General features: G+C 41.0%; 1 protein-coding gene across 4 annotated transcripts in view; it reads left to right on the top strand.

Moving 5' to 3' along the window:
• Positions 1–13,704, top strand: part of PARD3B (par-3 family cell polarity regulator beta) — a 910,289-nt gene that overhangs the window by 522,868 nt on the left and 373,717 nt on the right. For all 4 annotated transcript variants that reach the window (XM_054722996.1, XM_054722997.1, XM_054722998.1 and 1 more), the window contains 2 exons: positions 5,347–5,517; positions 9,823–9,955. In XM_054722996.1, coding sequence (XP_054578971.1) covers positions 5,347–5,517; positions 9,823–9,955 — 304 coding nt within the window. The remainder of the gene's footprint in view (positions 1–5,346; positions 5,518–9,822; positions 9,956–13,704) is intronic.

Raw genomic sequence — 13,704 nt, 5'->3', positions numbered from 1 at the left:
CTCCTGGGAAAGCCAACCTACTCTCTCATGCTTGTCTCCGGTTCTGTGGTGGCAAGTTTTTTACCATGGCTTCCTTACTCTCCCCTCTCTAATCATGAGAACTTTAGAGACAAAGATGCCTCACAAGAAATTGGCCCTAAGAGGTGGTTTGAGCCATGTAATGTCACCAGCAATCATGGCAGAGGTCGTACCCAGAAGCCATTGAATTCAGTGGGAGCTGAACTCCAAGGTCACTGGACCCCACCCTGGAAATACTTCAGTGGGCACATGGGACCTCCTCCTGACTGCCTCCCCTCCCCTACTAAGAATCACCTGGCCCAGTGTCCGGCTGAGGAGAAACCATGGTGTAAATATTTATTTTTGTTTATTTATTTATTTTTGTTGTTGTTGTTAATCCTCATCCGAGGATATTTTTCCATTGATTTTTAGAGAAAGTGGAAAGGAGGGGGAGAGAGAAACATCGATGTGAGAGAGACACATCAATTGGTTGCCTCTCAAATGAGCCAGGACCAGGGCCAGGGATCCAGTCTGCAACCTAGGTATGTGCCATTGACTGGAATTGAACCTGGGACCCTTCAGTTTGTGGGCAGACATTCTATCCACTAAGCCAAACTGGCTAGGGCAATATTTATTTTAAGAGGTGAGAATCTGTAGCTTTTATTAGATACTCAAAGGAGGCGAAGAGCCCCTAAAACACAAGAATTACTAGCAACGTGGTTGAAAACATGGACTTTCGAGTGAGTAAGACAGTTCAAGTCAGCTTTTAGAAATGTGAATTGTCCTAATGCACTCAACCAGCCTGGTCTTTGGTTTCTTCTGTTATAAGATGCGGCAATAGTCCCTAATGTATAGGATTGCTGTACGGATTAAATCGTCTGGTGCATGTAAAGGTTTTAGCACAATGACTGCACAAAGTAGAAAATCATTAATAATTCTTGTCATTAATAACTGTAGTGCCTTTAATCATCTCTAGGACTCTGATTTTGGATGCAACGTAGCATGACAGCTACAAGTCTGACTCAAAGACAAGTAGACCTGGTCATGCCAGTGCCCTTTAACAAGTCACTTAATTTCTCTGAGCCTCCTTTTTATATCTCTTAAATAGTGGAGAGTAGTATCAAAGGGTTGTGGTAAGAAATGAATGAGAGAACATATGCAAAATATTTGCACAAGGACTGGCCTGTATTAGTGTTCAGTTAAAGGGAGATGTAAAACTCAAAAACAGTTCACTCTTCCTCCTGCATTAGAACCAGGTGAGGGCTGATGAGATTTGAAGCCAGCCCAGGACACGGAGAAGACTTAAATCTCCTACCAGTTTTTACTTGCCCTAAAGTACCCTGAGGAAGTTACTTCTTATCTTTTCTCTGTTCTTCCTCTTTTGCAAATTTCCTGTACTCACTCCTAGCTTGAGGATGGATACGTTGGTTATGGGGTTGCCAGAGGTGAGAGTGTAGTTGCTGTCATTGTGATTAGGAAGGAAAGTGTCTTCGTGTGTTCAGGCTGCTAGAACATAATACCATAAACTGTCTGGCTTATAAACAACAGGAATTTATTTCTCACAATTTTGGAGGCCGAAGCCTAAGATCAAGGCACCAGTGGATATGAGTCTGGTCAGGGCTCCCTTTGGGTTGATCGATGGGCATGTTCTTGCTGTAACCTCACATGGCAGAGGGAGCAGGGAACTCTCTCGGTCAGGCCCCATTTTAAGAACACTAATCCCATTCATGAGGGCTCCATTCTCATGACCTAATCACCCCCCCCCCCCCCGGCCAGGGCCCCATCTCCTACTAACCTTATATTGGAAGTCAGGATTTCAACATATAAATTTGGGCAGGGGCGTGGGGGATACAAACATTAAGTCCATAGCAGAAAGGGATTTTAAAACAAAAAATGTAAGCATGGCTCAGATTATAGTGAAATAAATACCCTAAAATTACTGAGGAATATCCTTAGATAGTTGAATTCACTTATATAAAATCAGTTGATGAGAGTTAGCATCCTCATGCTTAATTAGGCATTTGCTTGAGCATAATATCAATGGGGGAGGGGAAATAAAAAACTACTTTTCTTGACAAAATTACTTCAAAGCAGAATAGACATACATAATTTTGAGTGATATTTGATGAGTGAAGAGTAATGACCTCATTGAACTAACCTCATCTTACATCAAGACTAGACCTGGGTAGGTATATATAGAAAGCCAGATGGGTAAAGGTGTGTTTTCTTTTTCTCCCTCTTCTAGTTCGCTTCCTTGCTCTTCCATCCCCCAGCTCAGTCTCCTGTCTTCACATTGTTTGCCATCTGACTGGCTTTGCAGGTAGGGTTCTCTTCCAGGAGATATCATGTAACATATTGTCCTCTCTGGGTTTGAAAGTCCCATTTTGCTTGGAGCATTACTGCTGTAGGGACTAGTCATGGTCATCTTTGTAGACAACAGAATGGTTAGTGAATAGGTGATGCCGAGAAGTCAGAACTTGGGCTCTTCTGATGCAGTGCTGACCTTAACTAGCTGAGCAAGTCCTAATTTAAGTGCCTTCTCTTAAGAGGAGTTCAATAAATGGCTTCTGGTCCTCTTTGGCCATCACATTATTCATCTGTACACAGAAAAGGTTAGACAAGATGACCTCTAGGGATGCTTCCAGCTCTAAATTCTGTGATTATATTCTAAATGTTAGGACAACATGGTGCTTAGTGGCATCACCATTAGTGAAATTACCCATCGTTTATCTTTTAAGAAAAAGCACACACCAGTAGCAACAGACTAGCCAAGCCTGAAAATGAGAGAGTGTGGATTTTTATCACACCCGCAGCTCTACAGTGCTACTTGTGATGAATGTGAATGTCTCTAAAAAAAATCACAGCTGCCCTGGGGTGACCTGACCTGCCTTTTTGTTTGGGATTTGGATTCAGCAAACATGTTCTACTTCAGTGTAGTTCTGCATGCTTGAGACTCGGAATGCAGCTGAAAATAAAAGCTTGTGCTTAATACGTGTTCGTAAGAGATTATTTACCCCCCCCCCCAAAAAAAATGTTCTTTTTATATCTCCGTATCTCTTGGTTACCTCTTCACACAGACCTGGTCCCAGACCTCACAGAGCAGGTTCACAAGAGGTTACCAGGTGGGATCTCACTCAGATTTCATTTCCTTCATTCTACAGATATTCATACAGTTTCAAACTTTATCTTTCTTCTTCCTGTTCCAGAGGACAAGGTGTCCTGCCAAGACTAAGCCTCTACAAATCCAACACTAGACCTCATTTCCTGTTAACATAGCTAGGATCTTGATCCAACTCTTCTGCTTCCTCCTTCTCTTTAAAAACCAGTCGTCCTAAAAAGATTTTGAGTGACCCTCCTAACCTCCTTCCCAAGATTCAGCCCAATAATCCTCCTTCCATCAAATGTCTTCCTTTGTAGGACTAAACCATTATGGTTGTTTTTGTCTTACCCCCATTTCCAGGAACCTTAATCTTATTCTTTCTGTGCCTCACTCAAAATAGATAACCGAAATAAGAGATTTCTTTCTCAATTGGCCTTTCCTGTAAATCTCATTTCCAGATTTGCTCCAAATTAGGGTAAAGGTTAAGTGGAGTGGGAAAACAAGAGGAAGGGAGGGGACACAGCTCTGTTGAGACAGCCCACTCAGGCATTTTACAGCTCTGATGGCTCACCCTTCTCTATCGATCCCATTGCCTTGCCATCTCCATTTCTTCATCGAGAAGGGCGTGTGCTCCTTTGGGCGGCCCCCGAGATCCCACGTGTCCAGCACCCTCTCCAGCAGGTGGCATACACAGTGCCTCTCTAAGACATTAACGCCCCAGAGCAGCTGTCACCACTCACCCTGTTCCCCCTGTCAGCAGAGGAGTGTCCTCCGACTCTGCAACCGCACTAGTCGAAACTCATCACCTTGTCCACAGGATTTCTCTTCCAGAGCCATAGTTTTGGCCCTATTGGTCACTTCATGCCTGCTTTTCTCCTTTCTTAAGGACGTGTTTTCCTTGTGCATTTCAGTCTGTTCATTTGAACATGGATCCCAGATGCTTCCAACTGCTAACACTCTTCAATGTTTTCCTGACCCTGTTTCAGTGTTGCACAATTACTGTCTAGAGAGGAATAACAAGGGAATCCTGGGAGACACTGAAGAGACCAGGTGCATGATACCTGACCTTGGGTTGGTTTGTCTGGACCTTGCTTTTGTGACCTGGGGCAAGTCACATCACTTCCCTGCCTCAGTGTTGTTATCTGTAAAATGTGAAGAAAAACATTAATCTACTTCACTGCCTGAAATTCTGTGAGAATCACTTGAGATTGTTAATGGGGGGAAAAAAATCTCTGGAAAGGTAAATTGTTGTATACACCTACTGTTATTTCTGTTACATTTATCAGCAGCAGCCACAGCATAACGTCCCTAACACTGCCTCTGTGCCTCATAGCAAGAACTTTCTACTCTAGTGGACAACAAGACATAAGTCATGTTTCTAATCTGCCAATATTTAAGCACCCCTTCCCCACCAGGCTGCCTGTTGGGGAGGTGTACCGTGGTCCCCTCAAGTTCTTTTATCGGCAGAGCTGGCTACTGCTAGACTCCTTTTTGTGAGGGATTCTGGCTGAGGATGACTGGTGCCAAGAATTGAATTAGTCTAGAGTCTGGGCTGCCTACTCACATGATGAGGTGCCGTTCCTTCCTGGAGATGCTGGACAAAGTACTCAGCAGTCAGAACCTCCTTATAAAAGGCTTGACAATCCCCTTTCTCAAGCTTTTCTGCCAGAGGACATCACAGCAAATTGGTCCTTCAAGACATACCTCTGTGTTCCTTTGCAGACTATCAGACTAGCAACTTTTGGTTGTGTTAGAGAAACTTACATGAGAATTTTATTCAATAGAGCCAGCAACAACATCTGAAGACACATTACCACTGTCAAGCACAAGGCATTTAAGCGTGATGTCTCTCTGTGCCTAATAATGCAAACCCTGTTTCTAAGGGATATGACCACTTCCGTTGGTTTTCAAACCCTTTTCCTGGTCCCTGCCAGAGCAAATGGCAGAATCAGGCTGAGTTTGCATACTTGCCAAAGATTCTCGGTAAGAGACGTTATACAAACATCTAAATTATTGCGTCTCAGGACTCGAAGATTTCTAAAAAAAATACTTTCACACAATTCATTATTGCTTGTCTTTGTGACTATTTGATAAGCTCCAGAACGTTTTTCTGCCATAGAAAATAAATCATTTCTAATAGCTGAATTATTTTCTGTTTTTGTATTTAAACTTGAACTTTCCCTGGAACAGCCTCATGTCATCACCAGACTTTTCTCTGTTTAGGACTGTTTTTCTTTCCTCTGCCCTAGGACGGTCGTCTGCGGATGAATGACCAGCTGATTGCAGTTAATGGGGAATCTCTCTTGGGAAAATCCAACCATGAAGCTATGGAAACACTTAGACGATCAATGTCCATGGAAGGAAACATACGAGGGATGATCCAGTTGGTGATTCTGAGGAGGCCAGAGAGGCCGATGGAGGTGAGCAAATCCTTATTTCTGTCAGCAAATTGCCCAAATGGCCTCCTGAATATGCAAACTTCCATCACTAGTTTGGTAGTTAGACTTACCCAGATTCTGAAATTGGAAAAATATGCCCCAGAAGTTCTCTGATGGATTTATGTGGTGAACAGGTGGTTGTATATTTCAGGCATTACTAGAAGGTGTAAAAATGTGCATATAAAGTAAGTAATTTATCAAATGTAACAGGACCATATTTTCTACTTTTTCCCCAGAAATTCCTAGAGGCCTGGACTTTATGAATAAGGCTTTATTCGCATAATAAATTATTAAACTAAGCAACATCTTTTTATATCTTTGATGATGTGCTAGCAGTGTCTATATCTTAGAAAGTTCTTAATCAGATATGTACAATACTCAGTGTGAAGATCGCTATAAAGCAATCAAATGTCTGTTTTCTCCCCCATAATGCACATGTGGATAGTATAGAATGGGGACTTAACTAATTTAAAATGTGATCTATTAAGCAAACTGCTTGTTTTATGTTATTAAATAAATGCTTTTAATTAAATAAAAATACTTAAAATGTTTTATTGTGTTTTCTTTATGGATTTCCTAAATGTATGGAATTCTTTTACCTACACATGAAGTATAAGCATAAAATATTCTTGAATGCTAACATTCCTAAATATTTTACTTACAATTGTAGGGTTATATTTATATTAAACAAGTATTACTTAGACAATCATATATGTTATACAATGATATTAACATTATTTTCTCTTATATATGAAGAGATTATTAAATGCGGCTGAAATTATTTTAAGAAAAGATAAAAAAAGCTTAGAGCAGTTAAAAAAAGCACCAACAAATCTCACATATATTCTCTCAAACAAAACATGTTTGTATAATACAATGAGCAGAGTTAAAATAGAATAAGACAAACGAAAATATTCGTTTTAATAATAAGTTCAACTTTAAAAAAAATAAAGGGTTTTCAAATTGGCAAGAGTAGAAAGTAGTTTTGGATTACTTGAGCTAAATCCCAGGTCGGCCATGTCCAGGCAATGTGAAGACATTCCTAGTGGAGTGCTGGGTACTTGCAGATGACAGGCACTTGTGTGTTTTATCCCTCATTTCCCAGCACATCGTGGACACTTAATAAATATTGTTGAATGGATGAATAAAGGTTCCATCTGAGACCTACTTCGTCTGAAGGGTTAGCTGAAGTAGTACACATAAACTGCATCTCACTTTGTTATATTATCAGCTATTGAAAAGGAGTAACTGCACCTTTTTACTCTTCTGTACATAACCTTGTAAATGTTAAATAAATGTAAATTGGCCAATTACTGGAGCCTATATATAATGAGCCAACTCGATTTCAACATTTGTGTCTGCTTAAGTGACAGAGAGGCTTCCATGAATATTTAATGCATTTTACTTATGTACATAGTCATAAAACCCATATTTATTGCTCCCATCCTTGAGAGAATTGGCTCCTTTCTGGTTTAATTTGGTTCCTACTCTGGAGCCCTAGGACTTCATGGAACCCAGTTGTTGGTGAAGGATGACCAGTCTATGCATCTGTGTATTTGACCTCATTAAGATTTCTTGGAAAAAAAGATACTTCAACTAATATAAAAGTCTGGAGGACACTGCTTTAGGGTATCACGCCTGTGCAGATAGCAAAAGTAAAAAATAAATGAATGTGTGTGTTAAGAGTTAGTTATCCCCCATCTCTCATCTTCCCTAATTTTATGTGTTTCTCTAGAACATATAAATGCTTAGTGGATAACTGTTCTGTATTTTGGCTCATCTAGTAGAGACATTTTATCATTTTCATTCTCTTTATTGCAGGTTTTCTCATTTTAAATCTCACACTCTGGGGTGGGTTGACAGTTATACCATCAGAAGAAAGTACTAAACTTTCCATTTGTTGCCCATCTTCAGAAATGTCTTGTTAATATAGTTCACTAGGGAATCAACTGTGAATAAGAAATGGGACAAAAAGCAATTTTTATGAGGACATTTAAACAAGATCCATTTTTAGTTTTCTTAATATTTACATGCTTTCCATGGGGGATAAGCAGGCATTTGACTCTCCGAGCTATTGAGAATCTCTGTGGTGCCCATGAAGATTAAAGAGCATGTTTTCTTATAAAGACAGCTAATCTTTATTAAATTGAAAAGAAATAATCTGCAGCTATTTGATCTCCCAAATCTGTGTTTTTCTATGTCAAAGCATATGCTGTGCGCTCATGTTTTTGGTGTATTCTCCTGTGGGCCAGCAATCACCCCCAGGTGCAATAAGAAAGCATCTGTAACCTAGAAAAAGGTCTCCGCATGGCTCATGCATTCAGGCAAATCAAGTAGACTTGGCAAGAATACCATAATGGTTACTTGAACCTTATATTGATATAAAAATTGAAGAAGCTACTTAAGAAAAGTCAAAATATAGAGTTGTTGGGGTATTTTTCCACATTACCCAGATGCACAAGATGCGTAAACAGTTTTGATGAGGGCCTCGTGAAGAATACCTAATGAGCCCTTGATTGAATCAAAAGCATTTTAAACAGAAACATGTTTTTCAAAGGATGCGCTTGAGGTTCAATTGTAATTCTATTTGAGCCTGGAGACTTGGTGTTAAAAAATGGGTTATGACCTGTTTTTTGTGTGTTTTTTATTCCCCTTTCCCCAAAACATTTTCCTTCCCGCTGCAAGCTCATCTTGGTAGAAGCAGAATATGTTTAAAAATCCATTATATTTTTTATTGGCTGGGACACTAATGGAGGGCTCCATGGCAGCTCCATTTTACAAGCTGAACACTTTAATTAGGCTGTTTACTGATCAGTTGTTGGGATATCGATTGTGTCATTTATCAAAGAGCTGGGAAAGCAGGAAAAAAACAAAATTTTTTTTTGTTCTTGTTGTTGTTAATTCATAGCAGGACAACAGTATAGTGAATGCCAGAGGGAAAGGGGGTGAGAGGAGGTAGGGAGGTAGGAGAGGATCATGGGAAGGAGGGTGAATGGTGATAGAAGGGGACTTGACTTGGGGGGTGGGGGTGAACACACAATATAATATACAGATGATGTATTACAGAATTATACACCTGAATCCTATATAATTGTATTAACCAATGTCACCCCAATAAATTCAATTTTTTTAAAAAAGTGGGAGGCTATGCAAGGTAAGTCCTACCTCCCCTGCCTGCCAGGGCTCCAGCTGTCACTTCAGAGCAGTTTGCTGAGTGCCAGCCTTGTTTGACAAGCAGTGCAGAGGCAACAGATGTGGAAAAGGTGTTATAAGTCTTGACAAAAAGCTAAAGGACCTTCAGGCACTGAAAACATTTTCATTATTAAGAATGCATAAAATGAAGGTTCCAAATATTTGTCTCACTAGCAGGATCCTGTCACTAAAGAGGAAAGTATACATCCAATGTATTGTTTGGGCCAAACGCCTTGGAGCTTTGGGCCCAGATCTGTGTCTCTCTTTGCGGCATGTTCCTCTCCCAAACGGTCAAGGGCACGGCCAGGAGATGGCTTCCATGTGACTTCCTTGATATCTGTTAGGAAGACACATAATGTGAAGAGGATCAAAACCCCGTTCTCTGTGACTCCATCCTCTTGAACAGATAGCTCTCCATATCGGCCCCACCTACTGCACGACTTGGGTGTGTGATTCTGGATTCAGCAGTTTTAAGGAAACTGTGAATTTGTTTACTGACTAGAGTTTCTAAGTCAAAATAGGAGGGGGAGATATGGAAGAAAAAAAAAAAGAGAGAGAGAGAAAGTTCTCAGGAGAGCCCAGTCTGGCGTGGTCACAGCAGCTTGTTTTAGTTCCTGGCCAGAAGGCCTGGCGTCTGCAGTGGGCCGCACTCACGGCATTTCAGTGGCAAACCTGACTTGTCCTAGAGCGTGTGCACTGGGTCCCCAGGGAGGGAGGGAACCAGCTGGCTGGCAGAGACACGTCCTTGGCATGAGCTGTGTTCTTGTGTTGACGCCGCCACAAGCTGTACTCCCAGATGGAAGAAAAATCGGAAGGAGCCAGTTGTAAATGGGGGAAAGAATAAAAAAAATTAGTCCCCTTTTGTGTTGGCTATCAGCACTCCTAAGCCTCAGTACCACATGGTCAGTATTTTTCTATTCCAGATTCAAGGATGTTTTCACTGACAGGCCCATCTTGATTTTCCACAGTTGAGGATTTATGGGCAACAGGCTCTCGAAAGATTATTCATCCATCAATCATTCCCTTGCTTTGCTTTCATTGACCGAGTTGGAACATACCTAAAAAGCAAATGTAACTTTGGTGTCCATCCCTCAGGAGCTCGGAGAGTGTGGGGCGTTTTCGAAGCCGTGCTCTGAGAGCTGTCCCAGCGCCGTGGCCACCTGCAGGAGGAGCGAGGATGGCACGTGGCATCCGCTGAGCACGTACTGTCCACACCACAAGCAGAGAGGTAAGGCCTGTCCTTGGTCACCCACTCAGGGGTGCGAGAAAACACCAGCGTGTTTTTATTTTTGTAAAGGGGCTTGAATTAAACCAAGTGCAGACTCTGCTGCTCTGAGTAGTGAGCACAGAGGTGGGCGGGAGAGCTGACTCTGAAGTTGTGAAGCAGATTCCTGGCATTGCCTCCAGCGACAGTGACAGTTTCTGTGCTTGATGCCCCACACACGGAGGGTTAGTGCAAAACAAACCGTGCCTGGGGAAACGAAATGGCAACTGCCACTTTTTTTTTTTTTTTTTACAATATTTTAATATTGGAAGTTAAGAAGTATAAATAACTAAACTTAAAAAAATGTGTGGTCCAGCTGGCATGGCTCAGTGGTTGGGCATCTACCTATGAAGCAGAAAGTCACAGTTTGATTCCCAGTCAGGGCACATGCCCAGGTTGTGGGCTCGATCTCCAGTGTGGGGCCTGCAGAAGGCAGCCGATCAATGATTCTCTCTCCCATCATTGATGTTTCTCTCTCTCCCTCTCCCTTACTCTCTGAAATCAATTAAAAAAAAATTTAAGTGTGGACTAGTATTAAATCATTAAACGGTCCTAATGTGATTCACAGATTTACGCTTGATTCTGTAAATATCATGAACCTAGACCACTGTGACTATGGGAACGTAATAGCTGAGGTCTCACTGTACCGTCCTGTCCTTTTTACCTGCTGGGGGTGGGGGGGGGGGTCACATTTCTAGCTGAGCTTGAGATAGGAAACACTTGGATTTTCTTCTTTGTGTTTCAAACATTCTACTTCAGGTCACCAAGAAAATTATTTTTATTCCCCTGAATCTAAGTTTTGTATTGTAAAAGCAATACATATTCATTACCAAAAAAGAATTAGAGAAAAGCAATAAAAAGAAGAGTCAATATTACTCATACTTCTGTCTATCAAAGATACTAACCCATAACATTTTTGTGTATATATTTCAAGTCTTTCCTTCATACAAATATGTGTATAAAGGTGAAATGGAAGTAAAATATACTATATAGAATATTTAGGGAATATTTTTTAATTCCCTATTGGTAACATTATGAACACCTTCCTATGTCATTGGATATTTTACATCATCACATTCAGTAGTCATATAGTAATCTATTGAATGGAGTGCTGTTTATGTAATCAATGCCTTATTTACATGTAAGATGTTACCAGGAGTTAATTATGTGGAAACAGTCTCTCAACTCTGAGATTACTGAGGTTTCTCTAGATTAAATTGTTTCATCAGAAGGGGATGCCGCTTTTCCCTCTAAATTCCCCCATTTCAGTGAGAGCAGTAGCAACAGCTGTGACCATTTATTAAGTGTTTGCTGTCTGTTAGGTACTGTGTTAAGCAAGTTACATGCACGCTCGAAGTGGATAATATTATTACCCTCATTTTACAGATGAAGAAATAGAAAGTCGGGAGAGTAAATAATTAACCCAGGACCACACACTTGATCCACACAGAACCTGGATCAGCCGGTCTCCCAGACTCCAGTGTATTTCCTGTACCATCGCATGGGCCCTGCCTTGCATGATCCCTTGAAACTGTTCAAGTCCTTCTACCTAAAAATATCCATTAAAAGCCCACTTTACTTTGTATCAGATGAAGAAATACTCAGTATGTTTCTTATTAAAAATTAAAATTTGTCTTGACAAAGCAAGATCTCCTCCTGAGACCTTCAATTCCAACAGGAGGAGAGTCTGGGGAAGGAACAGCAAGTTTGTCACAGACTAAAATAGCTTTCTCCCTCCTGTGCTTATATTAAAGCATATGGCCTTAATATGACTTGATTGTCATTTAAATCTCAAGAAACATGTTCAGTGGCCATCCAAGTTCAGGATTTTATTCCTAAGTATACCACATGAACATTGGGCACCTTACCTCCGATCTTTTTTTAATTTTCAGTACCTATAAAACATGATGCTGAAGTGATAATTGCACAGTATAGTTTTAGAGGATGTTGAAACACTCAAGGATATTGATAATATCTAGAAGGGCTAAATATCTAGAAAGGCTAAAATTATGGAACTACATAGAGTATAACACTACACCCAGAAAAAATGTTTTACAATAATAAAGTCCATTCAAAACAACATGCTAAAAACAAACGTATAATACTTTAGAATGTCAATAGAATGTTCAGAGTTGCTATTTCCAATGGACAAGTGGAGTTGGTTTGGCACAGTGGCCACAGACAACCACTGGGCAGTTCTGTCTATTCCCTTCCTCCTGAGACGTAGATCCAAGTAGAACAATATTTACACCAATGGAAAACCCATGCAGATCAGCTCCCTACAAGGTTCCTACTACACTTCCTCCATGGTCCTCAATTTTCTAAGGGAAACATAAAAAATCCAGTCCTTTCAAGAAGTGACTCACTAAACATTATTTCTTAAACATCGGAGAACATCTATTATTTTCTTGTGGATCTGTGATACACTATGTTATAAGAATTAGGCCTATGAAAGCATAGACTCATGAAATTTTAATTGTAAGAGGCCAGTGGGTGAAATTCTCTTACTTTTCATATAAGCATATTGACTTAGAGATAAAAAATATATATATATATAACAGAATTTATAAACATGATGCTGTAGAAGATGACCGTGATCATCACCTCTTTGTAATCTTAATAAAATTTTAAGTTTTGAGAACCACTGGCGGTTGCCGAGTTTCAGATGCCTGGGAGGTGGCAATAGGTCACCAAGACCCGTAAAAACAGAGTGAGTGTTGACTCACCAAAACCCACTCCTTTAAGGAACTCTTTTAGAAAAACAAGATTGATTTGACAAAATGCAATGTCTAGTGAGGAAAGGAACTATTACAGCCAAAACATTGACTTTTTTTTTCTTTCCTTTTTGCTTTCCTTTGTATATTTAAAAATCCAATGTTGATATGCTGTGTTCCATCCATTTTGTAATAATAGTACATACCACCCACAGTTCCACATTTCTTTTTTTTTGTACATGCATATTTCTGTCAAGCTGTTCCACAGAAAAGGCATTTTTAGAACTAACATTTGTAGAAATTGTAACACCATAAAATTCACATTTGTGTTGAAGAATCGCTAGCAATGCCTGCAGTGGAAAAAGCGTGGTTCCAGGATGGTAATGAGGATGGAGGTTGTGTCCCAGGGGGTCACTGTGAAATCCTGTTAAGCATTTGAATGGTAATAAAGTCCACCAACACTGTATTTTCAGAAGAATCTTGCTGGCAGATCTCACTGTGGGCCAAGGAATAGCCTAAGCACAGTTTGCCTCTTATTTGTTACTAGAGGCCCAGTGCACGAAATTTGTGCACTCAGGGTGCAGGGGGTGGGGGGGGTCCCTCTGCCCAACCTGCACCCTCTCACAGTTCGGGAGCCCTCAGGGGATGTTCGACTGACGGCTTACACCCGCTCCCCTGGGGAAGCGGGCTTAAGCCTGCAGTCAGACATCCTTAGTGCTGCCACGGAGGAGGGAGAGGCTCCTGCCACCGCCAGTGTGCTCACTGCTTCTGGGTGAATGGCGCTCCCTCTGTGGGAGTGCACTGACCACCAGGGGGCAACTCTTGCCCCCTGGTGGTCAGTGCACATCATAGCGACTGGTTGTTCTGCAGTTTGGTCGATTTGCATATTAGCCTTTTATTATATAGGATTACCTCTTCCTTCCTGCCCTACTCCTGCTTCCCCTCCATGTCAGCTCACATGCACTCCAGCCCCTGCCTCAGTCACCCATTGCCCCAAGT

Source organism: Eptesicus fuscus, chromosome 11 (assembly GCF_027574615.1).
Source record: "Eptesicus fuscus isolate TK198812 chromosome 11, DD_ASM_mEF_20220401, whole genome shotgun sequence".
Taxonomy (NCBI): Eukaryota; Metazoa; Chordata; class Mammalia; order Chiroptera; family Vespertilionidae; genus Eptesicus; species Eptesicus fuscus.
Note: the sequence above shows the minus strand (reverse complement) of the source record. Positions and strands in the feature narration are given on the sequence as shown.